The 21,199-nt window shown below is 40.5% G+C and overlaps 1 protein-coding gene across 4 annotated transcripts in view; it reads right to left on the bottom strand.

Annotated features, from left to right (window-relative positions):
• Positions 1-374: 374 nt before the first annotated feature.
• The window catches only part of LOC110296288 (TRPM8 channel-associated factor 1), a 44,782-nt gene continuing 23,957 nt past the window's right edge, over positions 375-21,199 (bottom strand). For 2 of the 4 annotated variants that reach the window (XM_021164910.3, XM_029478647.2), the window contains exons 2-9: positions 18,847-19,480; positions 11,406-12,400; positions 11,046-11,143; positions 10,309-10,522; positions 9,769-10,008; positions 7,585-7,922; positions 5,918-6,177; positions 376-2,828 (exon numbers count right to left, since the gene is read on the bottom strand). In XM_021164910.3, the coding sequence (XP_021020569.1) occupies positions 2,819-2,828; positions 5,918-6,177; positions 7,585-7,922; positions 9,769-10,008; positions 10,309-10,522; positions 11,046-11,143; positions 11,406-12,400; positions 18,847-19,466 (2,775 nt within the window). In that variant the 5' untranslated portion in view covers positions 19,467-19,480 and the 3' untranslated portion in view covers positions 376-2,818. Of the gene's footprint in view, positions 2,829-5,891; positions 6,178-7,584; positions 7,923-9,768; positions 10,009-10,308; positions 10,523-11,045; positions 11,144-11,405; positions 12,401-18,846; positions 19,481-21,199 lie in introns of all 4 variants that reach the window. The other 2 variants (XM_029478648.2, XM_021164912.3) reach the window with 2 other exon arrangements.

The raw sequence follows: 21,199 nt of genomic DNA, 5'->3' as shown, positions 1-21,199 counted from the left end.
CACTGAGAAATGGGTAGGAGTCTTCTTATACTAACTGGCCCAATTTAAGAGTAAAACTTGTTAGAGTTAGTAAATGAACAGAATTGAACATCTTAATGTCTATTTGCATCTTCATGAAGTGTTTTATACACTACAGCCTTGGGAAGGAATAGAAGCTAACAATCTAACACAAATGCCCTTTTGGAGATTCCTACATTCCAAAACTATTGCAAACTTGCTAGACAGGAAACTCAATCACAAAAGATGGCAAGAACAGCAGGCTTTGTTTTTGTTGTTGTTTTGTTGGTTTGGTTTGGTTTGGTTTGGTTGGTTGGTTTTTGTAGAATATCCATAGAAGTAAGAGAAGATGAAGTGTGCTTGAGCCTTGGCAGATGGAGTGGCTACAACTGTAGTCATGGAGGGTTGGGACTGCTTAGCCTGGCATATCAGATGAAACCCAGTACTTGCTGGCCTTGTCTGCTGCTCAGTGTGTGTGGTTCAGCCACATCTTACTGAATGGGAAGCCTCTGAAGGATGTTTTATTTGAGTTTATTATAAAGTTTTCCAAATAATACATGCACAAGGTAAAAAAATTAAATAGTACAGCGGAACATGAAATAAAAACATGGTTCCCACCCCACCCTCCTTCTATAGTCTCATTTCTTAGATGCTTTTAATATCTATTTTTGGATCTTCTGGTGGCTAACTTCCTACCTTTAAATAACATGTTTGAACAATAATCTCTTGACTTATTAACATTAGACGATCTTTAATCTTTCACCATTACAAAAGATAAGGATTTAACATACACCACCTCCACCTTTCACCTGCCTACCCTTCTCCAAATGCTTGCTAGATATTCTTTTGAGGGTCTAATTTATAGCATTAACCAGCACACTAACCATACAACTGTGTTCTATTATCCGAACACAGCATCTTTTCATCCACACTTTGAATATTTAAGTAGCCCCATTTTTTCCTTTTACTTCCCTTCTCTCAACTAACTCAGCTGTAGTTTTGTGCATCAACTGATCAATATCCCTTTCCATCTCTGTTATAAGTGTAACATTAAGACTTTCAGACTTTGATGATAGGCTGATCAAAACATTGAAGATCTATAAGTGGCATCTATACATTAGTTGGGCTATTAAAATACTTTTACCAAGCCAAGTGGAAGAAACTTATTTTCTCTACACTCCCAATGCCATGATACCCATATCAAGGGAAAGGAAACATACCTACTGCCAGTGCCCAATCAGTCTCTTCTCATACTTCACAAGACTTTGAAATCCTATCCCACTCTATTTTCCTTCATGGTTCAGCCCAAATTTCTTGACATTCTGTTTAATTTTTGTGACTAAAGATTGCATGCTTTTCATATCTCCAAATGTCCCATTTCCTCAGTGCTACTCTGGCACATTCTTCATAGAGCCCAGGGGAAGTGCTCTCTTCTGATATCTACCACTCTAGACAGAGACACCTGGGTGAGGGCCACTGTCTCCAGATCTTCTTTCCTATTCTCTTTTGGACTTTCTTCCACATATATATGGAAAGAAAGTTTTCTTTTAAATAGAAAACGTCCTTAATAAGGGTACAAAGGAGGGAGGGAGAGTTTCTAAAGACTCCCCTGCTAAAAATGTTTTTCTTTTTACATTACTCTTGACAGTCTGTACTATATGGAGTTCTGGGAACAAGAGTTTTCAAAAGTCAACCATTGGTTCCTTGACTTTTAGCATTCAGCACTGCTAGAATTCTCAGGTTTGGTTCAGCTTTTTTCCCTTCCCTGGTCACTTTCAACATGTTCCTTCTAGTCCTACTGTTTCCACTTTTTTAAGGACCGTGCCTAGATGTGGTTGGTACTGGGTACTGTCCCTCTGGTATTCCTCAAGTCTTTCTTATTCTTTCACTGTCTAGGCTTTCAGTTCTGTCTTCTGGAAACTCCTAAGAGTTACACAGTGATTGTCTGTTTCCCTTCCCTTCTTTTCAATTGTGTGTTATTTCATTTTGATGTATGTCTGGAAAGATTCATTCTATCTTGTTTTCCAGTCTATCTGATGAAAATTTATGGCCATCTAGTTTTGCTTTTAAAATGTTCAGGATTTTCTCTTAGTATATTTGTAATGCACCTCAAGTCTCTCTGGAGAAATGGTCAGAATCTTACAGATTTTTTCTTATAAATTATGCTTCCATTAGTTTATAATTCCTCAAGCTTTTTATGTCTAAGTGGTTATTTTCTTTATGCTTCTTCCTTGGGCCCTTCGATGTATGAAAAGTTCTATCAGGAAATCCACACTGAGAATCTTTGTTAACTATCAGCTCGTTAAATGAGTCCTGTTTCTCCAGCAAATCTCTGCTATACCTAGAAGCTGTGGGCATGTGAGTAAAGGTGTCAACACTGAGAAGAAAATTATCTGACAGGCTAGTGGGGCACTTATTTCCATGGAAAGAATATCCTTTGGAGCACTAATTCTTTACCTCTCCTCAGGTGGTTTATTTGATTTCTTTATTCAAACAACAGTAACAATAACAATTTCACTAGTTTCAGTGGTAGGTTTTCTGTTTTCTATGTACAAGGGTCGGGGCTGAGTAGAATGGGGGTCAATTTACAACTGGTATAATTATTTAGTAGCTAGAGTTTTCTAGTGCTCAAGTCTCTTTGGGGTTCCAGTGTTCGGATCAGTATATTCTGTCTGAAATGGACCGCCATGTTTCCCGTTCATTATTTCTCTTCATTTACTTTCTCTCTTCCTGAAATTTGTTGAGATCTTCTCCAACCAAATGCTTTTAGTTTCCTTTGCTGAGAGGTCTCAGTTTTCTTTTGTATTCCTGGACTTCAGTTTCAGTGGGGCCTGGGAAAGGAGGGAAGGCAAACTTACATGTTTAGTCCATCATCTCAAATCTGGAGTACCACTGGAAACATTTGACAGGGAAAGAGTATAGGTAACGTTATTGTAAAGATCTCAGGCTTGACTGCTGAAAGTAGATGAAAGGGGCAAGAGTGGGAATGGAGAAGAGTTACTCTAAACGATTAAAGATCTTCATATGCTCCAGTATAGGGGAATGCCAGGGCCAGGAAGCAGGAGTGGGAGGGCTGGGGAGCAGGGCAAGGGGGGGTTTATAGGGGGCTTTGGGGATAGCATTTGAAATGTAAATGAAGAGAATATCTAATAAAAAATAAAGAGAGAAAAAAAGATTAAAGATCTTATTGTCTTTCTGAGAAAATGAAGCATCTAGGACCTTGGGAAGTCAGGGACTTCAATAATAAGCTACATTATTTAAAATCTAATAAACCAAAAATTGCTTTTATGGTACCCAAGGGAGAATGACAATCTAAATGATCAGAACCTAGAAGAGTCGCCTGATGCTAATGGCTCACTCTTTTGTATTGGAAGCACTTTAGGAGCCTGATTTAAATTCTTCCTGTCTACTGATGTTTGGGAGAAACAGAGAGACTTTTTGTCCTGCTAAGGTTAGATAGAGGCTAAGTATAAAGAGCCCAGACTCTGGCAAGCAGGAGTATAAATGTTCTGTGTTGTTGATTTGTTTTTTTTATTTGGTTATTTGAAGCACCATAATTATTAATACCCATTCTGCAATCATAATGCATGGCTTCATAATCATAGACCTATCATTATTAGCAGTAGAGTCATACATAATTTACTTAATCTCCATAAAATTCAGCTCTTTTATCCTAAAATAAGACTAATAATAATTTCTACTTCATAAGACTATTGGGACAATTAAATAGCATAGCCTATATATAGGGACCAATATAATGCCTGTCACATACACATATTATCAATACGTGATAACTGATAATAATTATTTTAAAGGTATTTAAAATCCCTATATGATAGATATATATAAAATAAATCTAGGATTAAGAATTTGTACATTAAACACACACACACACATACACAAACACACACACACAAATGTCTGCATTCACCCACTTACAAGCTATGTAAATAGAACAGATTATACTAAAATAAATTAAAAAAAGAAATCAGAAAACTGGTTGTGTACAACACCCATCTTAGATATAACATTAATTAAAAATCATAAAAGAAACTTGAAATGAAATGGGGAAAACCAAGAGATCTTTGAATGTGTAGTAATTAAATAAAAGTTGTGTTAGCTATGTGGAACTTCTTGTCCCAAACTGAAGTTTTCTATATATATATATATATAGAAATATATATGTCAATAAACCCCCACAGCAATTATGTCTTAGATCTCTCACTATGGGAATATAAATACCATTTAAAAGCTGGGTGTCTATTGTTTTCTAAACAATGTCTACTGATGGTTAAACACTATCTTAGGATTGTTCTAGTTTTTGTGAAAATTGAAAATGTAAACGAGGAAAATACCTAATTAAAAAATAAATTATAAAAAAAAAAAGAAAATCTCTTCTCTGGATTTTATCAAAGTGGGGAATTTAAGCTGAAAGAACTAGATAAAGAGGCCAAATGTAAGTAGCTGTAAAAGAGAAAAGGAAAAGGCCTACATTGTGAACTCAGGTGTGGCTGTGCACACCTGTAACACAGCACTTAATGGCAAGAATGAAAGAGCATTGCTTTTGAAATAAAAAAACCCTACCTATCACAGAGAGGCACTGTCTCAAGCAGCCAGCAAAATACTCCAATGTAAGTTTAGAATCCTTCCTTTAGATTCATAAAACAAGTACCAGAATTACTTTAGAGGGTGAAAAGTATAGTACAGGATAGGGTAAGGCAGATAGCAGTTCTTTCTTTTAAGTTGATTTAGTGTGTTTGTGCATGGATCACAGACCACTTGTGGAGGTCAGAGGACAACATGCAAGAGTTAGGTCTCTTTTTCCACTTTTCGAGTTCTGAGGATTGAACTCAGGTTTGAGGTCTTGTTAGCAAGTGTCTTTACACACTGAGCCCTCTCTCTAACACTCCATAATAGTTACGTACTATGTATGTCAATAAAACAAAACAAAAACAAAACAAAAACAAAACCAAAAACAAATGATTGTGAATTTGCTTGGTCTGAAGAAATGATAGATATTAGAGGAGACAGATATGCTTTGCCTAATTCAAGTATTAAAAATATATATCCATATTGAATGGTATCTTGCTAATAGATGTGGGCTTTATATTTATCAGTTGAAAATATTAAAAGTTTATGACTATCTGTTTATAGCATCTAAAATAAAAGTTTAGCTCTAGAATGTTGTTGGATTAAATACCAAAAATGACAAATGATGTTTTTTCAATACCCACTAACCTCTGTAATCACTTTTAGAGGCATTGTACAACTCCAAAAACCCATATGAAATAGATCCCAATGTATAGAATGAGGCCATAGTGTCATGGAGAAGGCAAGGTTCTTGCTGGTAACATATAAATGGTCAATTAAAGACCTAGAATTTGGGCAGAAGGAGTCTAAGAGAAAGGCTGATGTGAACTACTGAGCTGTGGGAGTTAATAATCCAGCATGAAGTGGAAGAACCCTTCAGTTGGCATACACCATAAAGTCCACAAGCTTCTTTAAAGCCATCAGCCAGACTCTCCATGTCCACCACAAGAAGCAGAGACTTTTATATCTATCCCGAAGCCAAGGAAGCCAAGGGAAGGATTGCCCTCTATGGCTCATCAAGAAGGCTGGATAGAAACAAATTCCCAAGCTCCCAGCACTAGGCCAATACAGGCTCAGCAGGGTACCTGACAACTGAGAAGCAGAGGGGTCCGGCTCATAAGCACAAACCTTGTTCCTAAGAAATTCTGGCTTCATTATGTGCTGTGTTTTTAACCTACTTCCTAGAGACAGAAGTCGGTAATAAGACACAGGAGCAATGAATTAAAAGGAGAAAGCCAGAACTTTAGAAGACAGAGGTAGAGGAATAAACCCCCACCTCTGCCTACCTCCCCAAGCCTCTCTACCTGCCACCTCGATGGGCACTCCTTACATCTGTGTGAGGAGGTACAATTTCATTATATTTTCTTTCCATTCGGGCAGATAGGCTAAGCTTGTAGCCACTTCCTTCTGGATAGGCCAGCCCCAGGCCTCAAAGAATGGAGCCAGATTCCTCTGCACTTGCTGGGAGAACATCTTGACCCATAGATTCATTTTGTCGACATTGTCTGAGGGCGGCGAGCTTGATGTTGTCTGGTTTCTGTACTCGGTGAAGAGACGAATAAATGGCTCCCAACCAAAGGCCTCTTGGAGCTAGAAAGGGAAAGTTGGAAGTAGGTGAGACATCCAATCTACAAAAGGAAGGTCAAATACACAAGCGAACTTAATGAGTTCAGCCTGCTAAACTTCAGCTTTGCATCCATCACCGAGCATTTTGTGTGCTGGCTTCATGCCCTACTCTCATTTAGTAATCGTAAGAAAAATGTTGAGGCTAGGGCAGTGCTTGCAGAACCCTCAGTGAGGGGTGGGTAGGGAAGCAGCTCCAGTGGTCAGTGTTTCCCACCACGGTCATCATTCACCCGATCATGAGATCATGAATGGAGTAATGAGATTTACACACAGGGATTTAAAACCTGCTCGGGTGGACCAATCCTCATTACTTTGCCCAGTTGTACAGTTAAATTCTAATAGCTTGGAAATTCCCCCAATCCTCAGTCACCCTCACACTAATTCACAAGGCCACTAAAAACGGCCTTTGGAAAAGAAAGGGAATCAAGTAGAAGTCTCTAGACAGCCTAGTTAATTAGAACAAAATATGAGCTCTAGAACAACAACAAAAAAGAGTGTTAGAAGATGCCACTGGAAAGAGTCACATGGCTTCTTTAACAGTAACTTTCATGAGACTATTGGAAAGAGCCCAGGCTAGCCAGGGTCACAGGCTTTGCCGTTAAGGGGCCACATGGAAGTTACCAGAACAAACATGTCTTCATTTCCCAGATGAGCAAAGTAACTCACATCAGGAGAAAGTAGCAATGGACAGAGAAGGATTTGAACAGGTGGAAGAATCAGAATAAATCATGCCTGGCTTGAATCTAACCATGATGTCACTCCCCACAGTGATGTAGGGACTGATCCCAGGCACTGCGGCTGAAAATGAGGGCTCTGAATGACAGTTCCAAGGCAAGGTGAATCTCCAAACCCAAGGCAGAGACCAATTCTGGGTTGCCTACATATGGTGGAATCTGTGGCAAAGCAAAGCCATAGCAAGGAGAGTACACACACATCTATGGAAAAATTGGATCATAGCCCATTATAGAATATGTGATGACTGTTGTCTGATAGCTACTCAGTAGGAAAGGTTGGCTTCAGTCATGGGTATGCCTGGCTTTAAAGCTACGGAGAAAGAAGTGTATTTGTAGTACTCTTTCTGCCTCAACCAGGTTTAAGATTTTTTTTCTTTAGTGCTATGCTCTTGTGCCTCTCGATGGGAGTACAGCTGACATTATTAAGTCAGTTCAGGGTTGTGCACTTCATAGTGTCATACAGAATACTGTACCAAGAAGCATCATTACATGCTGTTATCCCCAGATTCTCTAGTTCTCAAGTAGCTGGATGTGGGAGGCAGATGCAGCGGTGGACTCTGGGGCCACTAACTTATCATCTCATCATGGGGCCTGGGTAGTCACATTTGTCCCATCTCCCTCCAGTCTTTCCCAGTACCTGTAGGTACGTTTCCAAAGCAGTCCAGGCGTTCCAGTGTTTCACACTGGGTCCCTTGCTCAAGTAGATTCGAACTCTCTTCTCCCGAACTGGAGGCCATAGCGCAATATTGGCACGGCTTCGAGGTATGCCCAAGACCGTTTCATGCACATAAACACACCACAGGTTGCACGTGGCTTCCGTAGTGTGTGGGGGGAACTCCCACTCCTGCCTCTGCTGATTGCGGCCCAGCTCATGCACAGGGCCCCAGAGCCCCTTGGTCCGGATGAGTTTCTCATTGATGAGCTCCTGCACTGACTCCAGATGGCACATGATGGGGTACCCTGCGTGCATCCAGCCTGGGGACACAGAAGAAAGAGAGCAGGTCAGCATCCTCCTCCCAGCTTGAGGAAGGATCAGAGAAATCGGAGGGGTCAGGTACATATCATGAGAACAATTGAATCGAGTGACTGGGACTTGGGAACTTGCAGATCATAGATCCCCAGCATACACATGATGGGTAAGTAACTTGGCATTTTTTTTTTTTTTTGGTGTGGAAATCCTAACAGTGGGAATGGGGGCTGTTCCTGACTCCTTTGTCCACTTGTAGGACCCTTTTGCCCCCACAAGTTTGCCTAGTCCAGCCTTGATGTGATGGCATGTGCCTGCTATGTAGCTCATTATGCTGTGTTCGGTTGATATTCCTGGGAGGCCTGCTCTTGTTTGAGGGGAGGTGGAGTGGGGTGGAACTGGGGGATAGAGAAGGAAGGGAAGAGAGATAGGGGATAGGGGGTAGAGGCAGGGGTGGGAGAAGCTGGTCAGGATGTAATATATGAGAGAGGATAAAAAAATAATTTAAAAACAAACAAAAGAACCCTTCCACCTCATCACTAAATATAACCCTAACCCAAACTTATGGGACGCAATGAAAGCATTTCTAAGAGGAAAACTCATAGCTCTGAGTGCCTCCAAAAAGAAACTAGAAAAAGCACACATTAGCAGCTTGACAACACACCTAAAAGCACTAGAACAAAAGGAAGCAAATTCACCCAAGAGGAGTAGACGGCAGGAAATAATCAAACTCAGGGGCGAAATCAATCAAGTGGAAACAAGAAGAACTATTTAAAGAATCAACCAATCAAGGAGCTGGCTCTTTGAGAAAATCAACAAGATAGATAAACCCTTAGCCAGACTCACTAGAGGGCACAGGGAAAGCATTCTAATTAACAAAATCAGAAATGAAAAAGGAGACATAACAACAGATCCTGAAGACATCCAAAACACCATCAGATCCTTCTACCAAAGGCTATACTCAACAAAACTGGAGAACCTGGATGAAATGGAGAAGTTCCTAGACAGATACCAGGTACCAAAGTTGAATCAAGATCAGGTTAATTATCTAAACAGCCCTATATCCCCCAAAGAAATAGAAGCAGTCATTAATAGTCTCCCAACTAAAAAAAGCCCAGGACCAGATGGGTTTAGTGCAGAGTTCTATCAGACCTTCAAAGAAGATCTAATCCCAGTTCTTCACAAACTATTCCACAAAATAGAAACAGAAGGTATTCTACCCAACTCATTCTATGAAGCCACAATTACTCTGATACCTAAACCACAAAAAGACCCAACAAAGATAGAAAATTTCAGACCAATATCCCTTATGAATATTGATGCAAAAATCCTCAATAAAGTTCTTGCTAACCGAATCCAAGAACACATCAAAAAAATCATCCATCCTGACCAAGTAGGTTTCATCCCAGGGATGCAGGGATGGTTCAATATACGGAAATCCATCAACGTAATCCAGTATATAAACAAACTCAAAGACAAAAACCACAGGATCTAGGGAAATTTTGATGGTGCTTCTGTGTTGTACCCATAACCTTTGTTTTGGCTTCTTGGTTCCTTTTCAAATAGCTTTGTTCAGAGTCTTCCAGGACTCTCAACCAGGTCAAGGCCCTCTACTATATTTTCCTAATTCTTAAAATTCCTTGAGCGGCACCACAGGTCACATCTCTTGATGTCTTTGACACTTCTTCAAATGCTGACATAAGCTACTATTTATTTCATATGCGATTCCTCCCTTTTCCATTTAAACAGCAAGGAATATATCTACATGTCTTGTTAGCAAAACAGCCTTCTAGCTACACGGCTGTGGAGAGAGGGTACTTGGGGGCAGACACACAGAGCTTCCGGAGCACCCACCTACTGAGATCTGAACATCAGCCACTATCCTCTGTGGCAGATGCAAAGGGAAGGTCTCGCCTCCCAGCTTAGCCACAGCCTGCATCATCTCATCCCAGAGGCGGAGCAGTGGCTCAGGATTCTCCAGGGTTCGAAGATTTGCAGTGGGCACAGTCAGGATGATGTTATTAGTGGCCAATTCTCCCCATGGACCTGGATATTCCAGGAGACGCCTCTTCCATTCTTCCTTGGATGTCTCCCCTATAAAGAGAGGCAATTGAAATATTGCCTTGAAATACCTTTCTCCAGATCCCTTATGATAAAACATATATACAACTTTCACTCCAGATGAGAACCACAAGATAAGAAACCACCACATCTCTTTTGGAAGTCCCCGTGGGTATGATTTATTTATTTTTCTTGGCACCAAAGCAGAACTTAAAGACACCAATCACCTCCCTCCACTCGTCTACCCCCACCTCCTGTACTGAGTAGCCCCAGAAACCTCTTCATTTTTAGCTTCTCCCACCTCTCAGTGTGAACCTTATAGTGTTTACTTACCTAGCTTGTAGAATGGAGCACGAACAGCCCCCTTCACTGTAAGGGGCACAGAACCCAGTTTGCTATTCTGAGGCACAATGATATAGAGGAGACCACCCCAGAGGCAGGTGATTGATTTCGTGGGTTTGTCCAAGCAACACCGGTTAATCACAAGGGGGCCTCGGAACAGCTTGCTAGCCCTGGTCAGATCATCAGTATGACAGCCAATTTGTATCTGGAGCAGAGAAATAACCCTCAGTCATATGGAGTATGTGGGTAGCACAAGAGAGCATAGGAAGTAGACACAGAAGGGCCATTAGGTTATGACCCCATGTACCACTGACGATGCCATGTATAATAGTACTGAAATTGTAGCATTTCTGGAGTTCATATGAACTAAGTTATGTGATAGAAAGTAAAGTACTATTCACCAGCTGAATATCTATAAACTGTCAGGGAACCTTCCATGTGAGGCCTTTCTTAATCTTTATTGTATGATGTAAATTAAAAGAACAAATTTTAAGAGTAGAGATTGCTATTCTGAGGCAAAATGGTATAGAGTCCTGGGTTCTACAATGTACCATTTTGATATATTTTGTTATATATCAAAACAGGTTTTTTTCATCATTAAGAAGGAAAAGGGGTTTAAAACTGACCTAAACCGCCAGCAGCATTTTACACAGACCACCTACAATGCCAATTGGGATAGCAAGACTGTTTGAATTTTGCATTATTTGGTGAGGGGGGGGTGGCCTTACCTTCAGATCAGCAGAGGCAGCACCCTCAGGCAAGGAGACATCTATGACTTGCCTTCCAGGTATGTAGAGTCCAGTGCTCATCCAGCAATATCGAGTGCCTGCCAAAACACAGGAAGGGCAGGCTTCATCCCTGCTCTGTATAGTGCTGCACGGACCCTTCATGACTTCAGCTGCTCCTTTCCCTACCATGTTGCTGTGACCCTTTCAAATACTGACCAATACCCAAACCCTATCTATCATCTTGAAGAGGAAGGCAATGAAGGGTAGTGATGACCCTCTACAGGTCTGCAACACTGCAGCACTCTCATGCCTCTGCTTTGCAGATGCCCATAAAACCAAGCTCCCATCCTTCTGCTGTACCTGGATTGGTGCAATTGACATTCACGGTGATGGGAGATGCTGAGGGGCGCAGGTAGCGGCTGCTGTACACGTCTTCAATTTCTGGGATCAGCAGTGAGAGGTCACTTCCAGAGTGGGCCAGACCTGTGGCCAGGGAAAGCATGGCTCCCCTACAACAGTCATTGATGACCGGGTTCTCTCTGGTTGCCACTGGAAGCCGATAGCGGCTCAGCAGCTTCCGCAGGAGTCTGTGCACAGACATGTAAGCAGGGATCTCTTCTGCAGGAATCTGCAGGAAAGTTGCCCCATCTGGGCCTAGCTTGGCTAGCCAGCCCTTCTCCACATTCCCTCTCTTCCTGCCCATTATCACCTGGAACTCTGCTAGGGTAGAGCGGAAGTGATAGGTCCTTGTTCCTATTTTAGGGGTACGGAAAGGTCCTGGATTGAGACTCTGGCTTGTGATGCTGATACCAAAAGCATTGAGGAGCAGGTTTCCTGGGAATCGAGCCAGAGGGGACACTCCTGGGTTCTTAAAAGCCCACCACCAAGCTTGAGTTCCAACAAACAGCCCACCACCCTCGGCTACAAACTCCTGTAGTTCCTTAACCCCCACATCGCTTGTGGGTTCAAAGCAATAGACACTTGCGTCACTGGTCAGGTGGGGCTCAATGCTGGTGTCTATACCCCCTACTGCGAGCAGACCACTTAGTGTTCTCAGCTCTGTCTGCACCACAATCTTGCCTTTGCGGCCACCATCCAGCCAGCGGACAGCATTGAGCAAAAAGGGGCCGAGTTTACCCACAGTGAATAATACCTTATGACCAGTTACAACTACCCGACCCCGGCCATAGCGAGCAGCAGCTATCACACAGCCATGGTAGGTATCTAGCCCCAAAGGAAAAGCCAAAGACCCATGCACTAGTAGCTGGGATGGGAAGCAGTCCGAGTTGGTGATGTCCAGGTCTATTATGCCACGCAGAAGCTCATCTCTGTCATCTGAGAGGTCGTCATCACAACTGCAAAAGACACACATTCCTGATTAGAAGGACTACTCTCCTTTTAGTTCCTTGAACACTGCCTGCTATACAAGGGTATTTTACTATTGCTTTAACTAAATCTGTTTTCAGTTATTGTAGAAAATTTAGGAGAACAGAGTGGGTGAAAAATTCTGGGAAGGAGACACAAGATCTCAATTAATTCTGTTATGCTCATTTTCAAATCACCATTTCTTCAAAGGAAATTCTATGGAAAATCTTGCTGTGTTTCTCTGACACTAAACTTTAGACACCACCTTCTAGACATAGGCTCATGTTTATTCCAACCATGTATTTCAGAATGCAAAGAATTCGGTGAGGAATTATGTTCTGATTCTTACTGATACATTTCACCCCATTAATGTGATAAAGGAAAAGTCTATGGAAAACAGAGTTCATGGTGTCAGCAAAGAGTCAGTATCTTAGAAGATGGGGTTGGGGTCAGTCATTAGCCTTAACTCTCATGAGACCCGTGGTCCCTTAGTGGGAGGAGTACCACTGCCTACATATATAACTTCACCTGGCTGTTGCTTGCCCAACAGGAGTGCTGGAGTGCTGTGGAGTTTTGCTCAGCACTGGTGTATTTCCTATGCATAATATACCTCCTTCCCTGTTGAGGACCTTAAGCCAAAGGGAGAGTGATTCCTTGATGCCTAGGATAACCTCCACACACTTGGAATTCCAGAATTGAATCTGTTACTTGTGTTAGGGATCACGCCATGGCAGTCATGTGTCAGGAGAATGGAGTTTTAGTGCCAGTGCTGTTCAGAGTTCTGACTAAGTGATGAGAAACTGGGGCGTTGCAGCAGACTGGCTTTCTCCTTCCTTGAGGCAACAACCATGAAAATCATTTTTCTGGCTCTGATTTTACTTCCCTTTCATACTCTCCTGTGATGAGATAGAACATGAAGATAAACTTGCAGTATAGCAGAGCATAATCAGGGAAGTGGGAGAGGTGGCTATTTATACTGAACACTACGTAGATGGAATCAGATGAACCAGAAGCCTCCAGGAACAGAAGAGTGTGGGATGCATGTGAGTAAGAGAAGGTGAAGGAACAAAAGAACCAGAATGATTTTTTTTTTTTTTTTTTTTTTTGTGAGCCAGTAAAGATCAGCCCAGAATTCTCATGCACCTTACAATGGACAAGAATCACTACATATCACAGCGTATAGATGCTCAACAGGCCTACAAAAAGGTGCTTGCCACTATTACTCACCATGGAAATAGAAATAAAATTCACAGCGAGGTATGGGCGCCCATCTACTAGAATGAGTATTATCAAAAGATACCAAGTCTGATGAAGACATGAAGAACAGGAAATTCTTGCATACAGTTGGAAGGAATTTAAACTAGTAGTACCTATATAGAAAATGGGTTGAAAAGTCCTTGAAAGCCTAAAATAGAGCTACCACATGACCCAGGTAACTCTCCATTGGGTGTGTATCCAAAGCAAATAAGATCAGTGCCTTCCAAACTCTCTCATGTTCCTTGAAGCATTTACACAATAGCCAAGATAAAGAAGATAATCTCAGCGTACATGCTGGTGAGAGGATAGCTTATTATGTGAAGTTTTGGTGAGGACACTATTTAATTTTCCTTGGGTTTTACTTAGGAAGGAGAGGGCTGAAATACTACCAATCTTTCCATTTTGCAGGCCTGCCTTCCCAAGCAATCTTTGCCTAATGCAGGATTGCAAGTGATTTTTTTTTTTCTGTGCTGTAATTTAGAAGTTTTTCAACTTTTCTTTTGTACTTGGGACTTGGGTCTGGACCTGTTTTTTGAGTATTTTGTGTGAAACAGGTTGAGGATCAAAGTTCATGTTTCCCATAAATGTATTTAGTTGATCCTGAGCCGCCGTATGTTGAAAACAATGCTTTTCCTCACTGAGCAAATCTCTCTAGACAATGTGGTCTGTTTCAGTGTCGAATTTGTCTACCCTTGTGGCAGTATCACAATGTTTCCATCTCATTGTTCATTTCACATCTTTTTTTACACAGGCGTTGGATTATCCATTCACCAGATGGGTGCATATAGTGCAGGGAGAGGTTTTCTGAGAGCAGGTGAGATGGCTCAGTAGATGAAGGTATTTTCTGTACAATCCTAGAGACATGAGTCAAATTCCTAAAATCCATGTAGAGGACAAAGGACAGAACTGATTCTGTTTTCTTCTGACCTCCACACGTGTGCTTGCACATGCCCTTCCATCCTACACATCTCTCTCATATACACAATAATAATAATAAATTTACAAAAGATAGTTTGTAAGAGACCACATTAATGATCCTTTTGTTAGGCTATATTATATACAATTGTTAGATTTTTATTAGTATCCATTGTTATACTAATAATGTCCTTAATTCATAAATTAAACCTTAGTATATTTAGGTATGTATAGAAAAGTCCATTTTCTAATTTTTAATATCCGTGCCTTTTTTTTTTTTTTTTGTCTTATACCATTGGTGGAGTGCTTTCAATACAATCCCTTAGAGAAAGTAGGACCACAAGTGTTACTGTTGCCATGTTCTCATTTCTAAGATAAAAGCAGTCACCATTTTATCCCTATATAATGTTTCTATAGTTGGATATATACAAAGGCACACACCTGTAATCATACAACTTGGGGACCAGGGTGTGTGGAGGCAGCAGGATTTATGGAGTTCAAGGTCAGATTTGGCTGCACTGTACTTCATCAAGACCAGCTTGTACTATTTGAGACCCTTCCTCAAAAAAACCAATGAAACAAAATAAAATTAACAAGACAAAGTGAGGAGGTTTCTAGTTGCATGCCTCTCCTCAGATGGAAGACATTCCTTTTTATATGGAGTATGTTGATATGTTATCATGATTGATTATGGAATCTTGTTAAGCGTTTTGTGTGCATCTATCGAATTGCATGATGTTCTCACTTTTAATGCTGTCATGCTAAATTAACTTGGCTTCTGATAGCTAAACCAGTAGTTCATACCCAGAATAACTGAATTTTGCTATTATATATATACATATCTATATCTATATCTATCTATATCTATCTATCTATCTATCTATCTATCTATCTATCTATCTATCTATCTATCTATGTGTGTGTATGTATGCAAAACTATTGTACTTACTAATATTTAATCAAGAACATTGCATCCTGTATTGTTCTATAGGTTTCTTTTCCTTAAAAGGCCTTTTTTCACCTTATTTATTTATTTGTGTGCCTGTGCTTGTGCGTGCATGCGTGTGTGTGTGTGTGTGTGTGTGTGTGTGTGTGCGCACATGCATATGCAAATGCCAGAGGTTGGTATCATGTTAGGTACTTTCCTCAATCAATCACTTTCTGCCTTATTTTCTGCCTTATGTCTTTTTGTGTATCCAGGCTCATCAACTGAGCTGGACCACTTGGCCAGCAAGCCCAGGCTATCCTCCTGTTCTTCTTACTCAGTGTTCAGATAATAGGTATGTTACCCTGGATGACTCCTCTCCCCCCCACCATGGAATTTAGGGAATCCAACTCAGGTCTTCATCATGCTTGCATCACAGCCATTTTACCTACTTAAACCATCTCACCAGCCCTTTCTTTAATTTCAGTACAACAGAAATGCTGGGGAAGCAATAACTTTTGGGATACTTTCCTCCTATTTTCTGGAAGAGTATCTGTGTAGGGTTCTCATTATTTGCTTCTTAAAAGTTTCATAAAATTCATCAGTAAGTCTATTGGGGACTGGGGTGCTGTTTGATATATATATATATATATATATATATATATATATATACATACACATATACACATATATATGTATATACATATATACACACACATACACTCACATGCACACACACACACACACACACACACACACTCTAGAGAGAGTGTATGTGTGTGTTCAAAACAATAGGGAAGTTGTATAATACAGAGAGTTTCTCCATATCTTTGACATAACTACTGAAAAAGTGTTAAACAGCTGAGTTATACTTGGCAGAACTAAGACCTTAGCACAGGTTAAGTACTAGCTACTAAAGTACTTAGCTAGACATGTGGCAAGTGCCTATCAGCCCACTTAGAATGTTGAGGTAGAGAGTTCACTAGTCTAAGGCTAGCCTGGACTTTATGCTGAGCTCTGTTAATGAATAAAAATGTCTAAATTTTTGTTATTGTCATCATTATTACTATAACAGTTATTATTATTATTATTGAGACAAAGGCTAACTATGCAGTTTTGACTGGCCAATAACTTATTATATAGGTCAGGCTGGTCTGGAACTCATTATGTAGAGATTTGCCTACATCTGCCTTCTGAGTGATGGGATTAAAAGCATGAGCCACCATGCTTGAAAAACTCTCCATAAAATTCACTTGCTTTTCTGTTGAATGATTTCTAGAATTTAAACCAGTAAACCACCTTTCATATAATATTGGGGGGTTTTATTACAATTCAATTCATTTTATTATATTGTCTTTTTTCTTATGTTTAGTTTTATATTTGTATTTATGAAGAAGGCTGTCCAATTCATTTAAGTTAATGAATTCGGTGGCGTAAGTTGTATCAACTATCTTATTACTCTTTAATGTCTATAAACTCACATTAATGACCCTCCTTCCATTCTTGAAATTCTTAATTGTCTCTTGTTGTCATGACCAGATTATCCAGTGGCTTATCACTTTATTGAATTTTTTTTCCATTAAGCAACTATTGGTTTTCCTGATTTACTCTATTCTACATATTGTCGACACATAACTAGCAACAACCTCTAAGGATTTGCAGATCCCTATTACACATACTTATCTACACCTGCCCTGACATTTCCCAAGCCACTTTTGGAGATAAGCTAATGCTTATCTTCAACTTTTAAAATTGTGAAGTCTCTTTAGTAATCTGAAAGTCAAAAGATTTTTCAGTTGCCAATATCATTTCACTAATATTCAGGCTGGAAAAGGCACACATAACATAAGAGCTGGCTAATTCAGGTTTCACTGTGGTATTTAAGCAAAAGGATTTATTTAGAGCACTTGGGTATTCAGAACATGTTCATCCATTTCCATTTCCGCAAATGCCTGATGACCTTGGGAAAACTCAAGGATCTTGCTAACCAGAAGATCCAGAGCCTGAAAGGGATTGGTGCCATACAGAGGAACCCAGAGGTTCTACTCCAGCACTCCTCCTCTGGACAGAAGGAGGTAGAAGGACATTCTAGGGACACACTGTAGAGTTACTGGCCTTAGATCCTGGTTTCCAGAGTCTTCTGCACTATAATGTACAGCATCTTGCTACACAGTTACTCGGTTTTTAAAAATGGCTTCTAGATATTGTCATTAGAGATATTTCTGTGCACTTTATGTTCAGATTTTTTTTTGTAACTCATCTTAATAGGTAAATCTGAAATTTATCTTAAGACATAATATCTGACACAGAATATATTCAATAAACTCTGGAATAACTAATGGATAAATGAACAAAAAGAGATTGAACTCCTTGTAGAAGCCCCAAACCTGAGTTAAAAATCAAACAAGATTCCTTCTTACCAAAAATATAGGGTACACAGGTTGCTGGGTTAATTTGTCATGCATACTTATTAATTCAGCTTATTCATCATCTATCTAAAGGTCTCACTGTATCTTCCTCACCCAATCTGACTCCTTTGGTTTTACCAGTCAGAAATAACAGTGTTATTTCTTCCAAGAAAGCTAAGCATTGTTATATATAATAGGAAGTACCTAGTGCACCTATTCTGCTCCTGAGAAGAACATAGCTTCAAACACTCTCATTGTCAGTCTACCTATACAGCTAAGGAATACTCATTGAATGCTTATAATTGTTTCATATACAACACTGTGTGTGGAAAAAAAAAACAGATTTGGTAAAAGTCTCCACTGATCTCCAGTGAATCTTGCCCTGGTACCCATGGTCTGTTTCCCCCATTCTCAGAAGATCCTTTGACTGCAGGGGCAACCATCTTCTTCTAATGACCAGCATTAGTGTATAGAATTGTAATGTCTCTTTTCTAGCTCAACTTCCGAATGCACAGCTTCCTGTTTCTATTCTAACTTCAAGTAAAGATTTCAAAATGCTTCTCACAGCTCTCCTGACTTTGGCCCAGAGGGCTTTTCTATGTTTTTCTTTCCCTAAGAGTTTCCTTTACATGGCAAAGAAACTTCCTGTGAACCTTCCTACACAAAGCAGGCCAATTCTTGGGGTCAACAGTACTCTTAAGCTAAGTTCTGAGGAATATCATAGTCAAAATTCTTCTCCGTCTCAAAGAGCTAAACAGATCTTAGGAGGTAGTGTCACTCCTGAGCCTCAGAGTATTAAAACATCTAATTGACTGTGGCAAACACGTGACTGAATTTCGAATTCTTTTCTGTTAGCTTGGAAGCAACCTGAAGACAGAATCATGTCAGGTTTTATTATGAGGCCAACTTTCCACTCTGCTAAGATACTCACCGAACTAAGATGGGTATCTTAGGCATCTTCTTGGAGACTTTAAAGAAACTTGTGTCTGCTTTGTTGTCAGTGAAGTACACACCAGCCACACTGGTCACCAGATTCCCAGGAAATGCGAACAGAACTCTATCATCATCACCCTGGGTCTCCCAATCCCAGGCTTCACCTCCTATGAGCAAGCCCCCTCCACGTTTCACAAACTGGACTAGCTTATCTGTCATGGTTTCATTGTAGGCATCAATGCAGTAAACCCCCAGGGAGTCATTGACTTCTGGCTCAATCTTTGACTCTATTCCACAGCTCTCGAGGATTTTCACCAATGGTGCTAAAGATGAGTGCACACCAATGGCTGAGTTAGGGGAGGAACGAAGCCACCCAACAGCATTGACAAGAAAGACAAAGAGCTGGCTTTCCAGCAAGAAGTCCTCATGAGATGCTACCACCATGCGACCTCTGCCATAGGAAGAGGCAGCAACGAGGACCTGGCCCACGTCATTCACCATTATAGGAAATGAAGCCTCTCCAATAAGAAGCAGTTCACATGGAACAGAATCCTCGGGGATATCCCAACTCGTTACTCCATTCATAAGGGCCTCAAAGGCAGCAGAGGGAGTTGCCATGGTTCTGTTCGTTTCTGCAGAGGAAAAAAAAAAAGACTCCATTTAGCAAAGAATGGTTAAACAATAAAAAACTGACCAAGGTATTTATTCCATCAGGTATGGCAATGGCATCACTGTGTGATAAGACTCGGTATCCACCCCCTTTAGTCCATTGCCATCATTAGAGAGTCTAGAATTCCATACCACCACAGAAGAAAGCAACACAGAAAGGAGAAATAATGATAGAATTGTGTCTCCCATAGGCAAAGTTTGAATTCCTAACCTGCTATCTATAAACAGGACAGTTTGGATATAGTGTTTCTGAAGGGAGATGTTACAGAGTTAACAGGACATCATGCTGAATTTGGAAACTGAGAGATTGAAACATAGGTTAGAATGCCATCAGAAGATGAAGACCAGGAATGCGGTGATGTGTCTGCAGACTGAGGAACACCAGGGATTGCTGGCGAAACTCAGAAGCTGTAATAGAGATGTGGAAAAACTCTACCTCTGAAATTCTAGAAGAAATCAGCACTGCTCAAGTCTGAGTACTAAAATTCCAACCCTCTAGAACAGCTGTTCTCAACATTCCTGATGCTACAATCTTTCAATTCAGTGCTACTTCATTGCTACCTCATAACTGCAATTTTGCTATTGTTATGAATCATAATATAAATATCTGTCATGAAGGATATATGATATGTGACCCCCGAGAAAAAGTTGATATATTCCCAAAGGGGTTATAACCCACAGGTTGAGAATCTAGAACTTGGAGGGAAAAAATGGCATCATCATTTTGAACCACTGTAATTGTGATCATTTGCTATGGATGCCTTGAGAATGTTACAGTGGTGTAGACTGCTCTCCTCCCACACCACTCTCATCCACCTTGGCTTCATCTCTAGTCATATTAACCTCAGTTTGGAGCATTAGAATCTCAGGCTGAATATTCAGGGATCCCTTGCTTAGGTCAGTCACAAACTGAATAAGAGGAACGTGAAAGCTCTCCGTGGCTGAAAACCATATCCCAGACAACAAGAAGCAGAAAGCAGCAAGCTAATGAAGTTATGGCAGATTCTTCCAGGCACCTGAGACACAGCTGAGGAAGCTGTACCTGTGTGCATCAGCTCTTAAATGTCCTCTGATTCTTCCCTGGGAGTATCCCCTCCATGCTGTTCTCCAGTCTTCCAGCAGGGTTCAGTCATATGCACATACCATACATTTGCACATATATGTGTTTGGTTAAGAGTAAATCCTTTACTTTATATTTGCGAGTAATATGGAATACTCACAAAGTAGACAAAGTAGTCTAACCTGTTGCCGGTTATGACAACCACCAGGTTGCGTGTTTACTGGCTGTGGTTTCATAGTTTTCCTATTTTGCAGCTAATATTAATACTAATGCTAAGACCAATTTTAATGGCTGTGGCATTTATTTTTACATATCTCTCTGGACTCCTGAAAGTCCTTGGCCTGTGGGCTACAACTTCCACAGCCATAGATGGAAAGAACTTTGTTCCATGTAGTTAATAAACTCAAGTCCCTGTTGAAACAGAGCAGCGACTGCCTTTAGCATGTCATTAACTTACAGAAGCCTTAAAATTACAGGTGTGTATGGTGGCACACTTCTGAAACCTCAGCACGTTGCCTCAGATAGAGGCAAACTGGGAAGAAATAAAATCCTATTATGTTAACCACCTTAAGTGTTGTCATGTAATGTGGCTGCCTCTGAGACCTGATACAGTGGCCGGTCT

The sequence above is a fragment of the Mus caroli genome, unplaced genomic scaffold (assembly GCF_978045245.1).
Source record: "Mus caroli unplaced genomic scaffold, Mus_caroli_1 scaffold_7, whole genome shotgun sequence".
Taxonomy (NCBI): domain Eukaryota; kingdom Metazoa; phylum Chordata; class Mammalia; order Rodentia; family Muridae; genus Mus; species Mus caroli.
The sequence above is the reverse complement of the archived record's forward strand: the minus strand, read 5'-3'. Positions and strand labels throughout refer to the sequence as shown.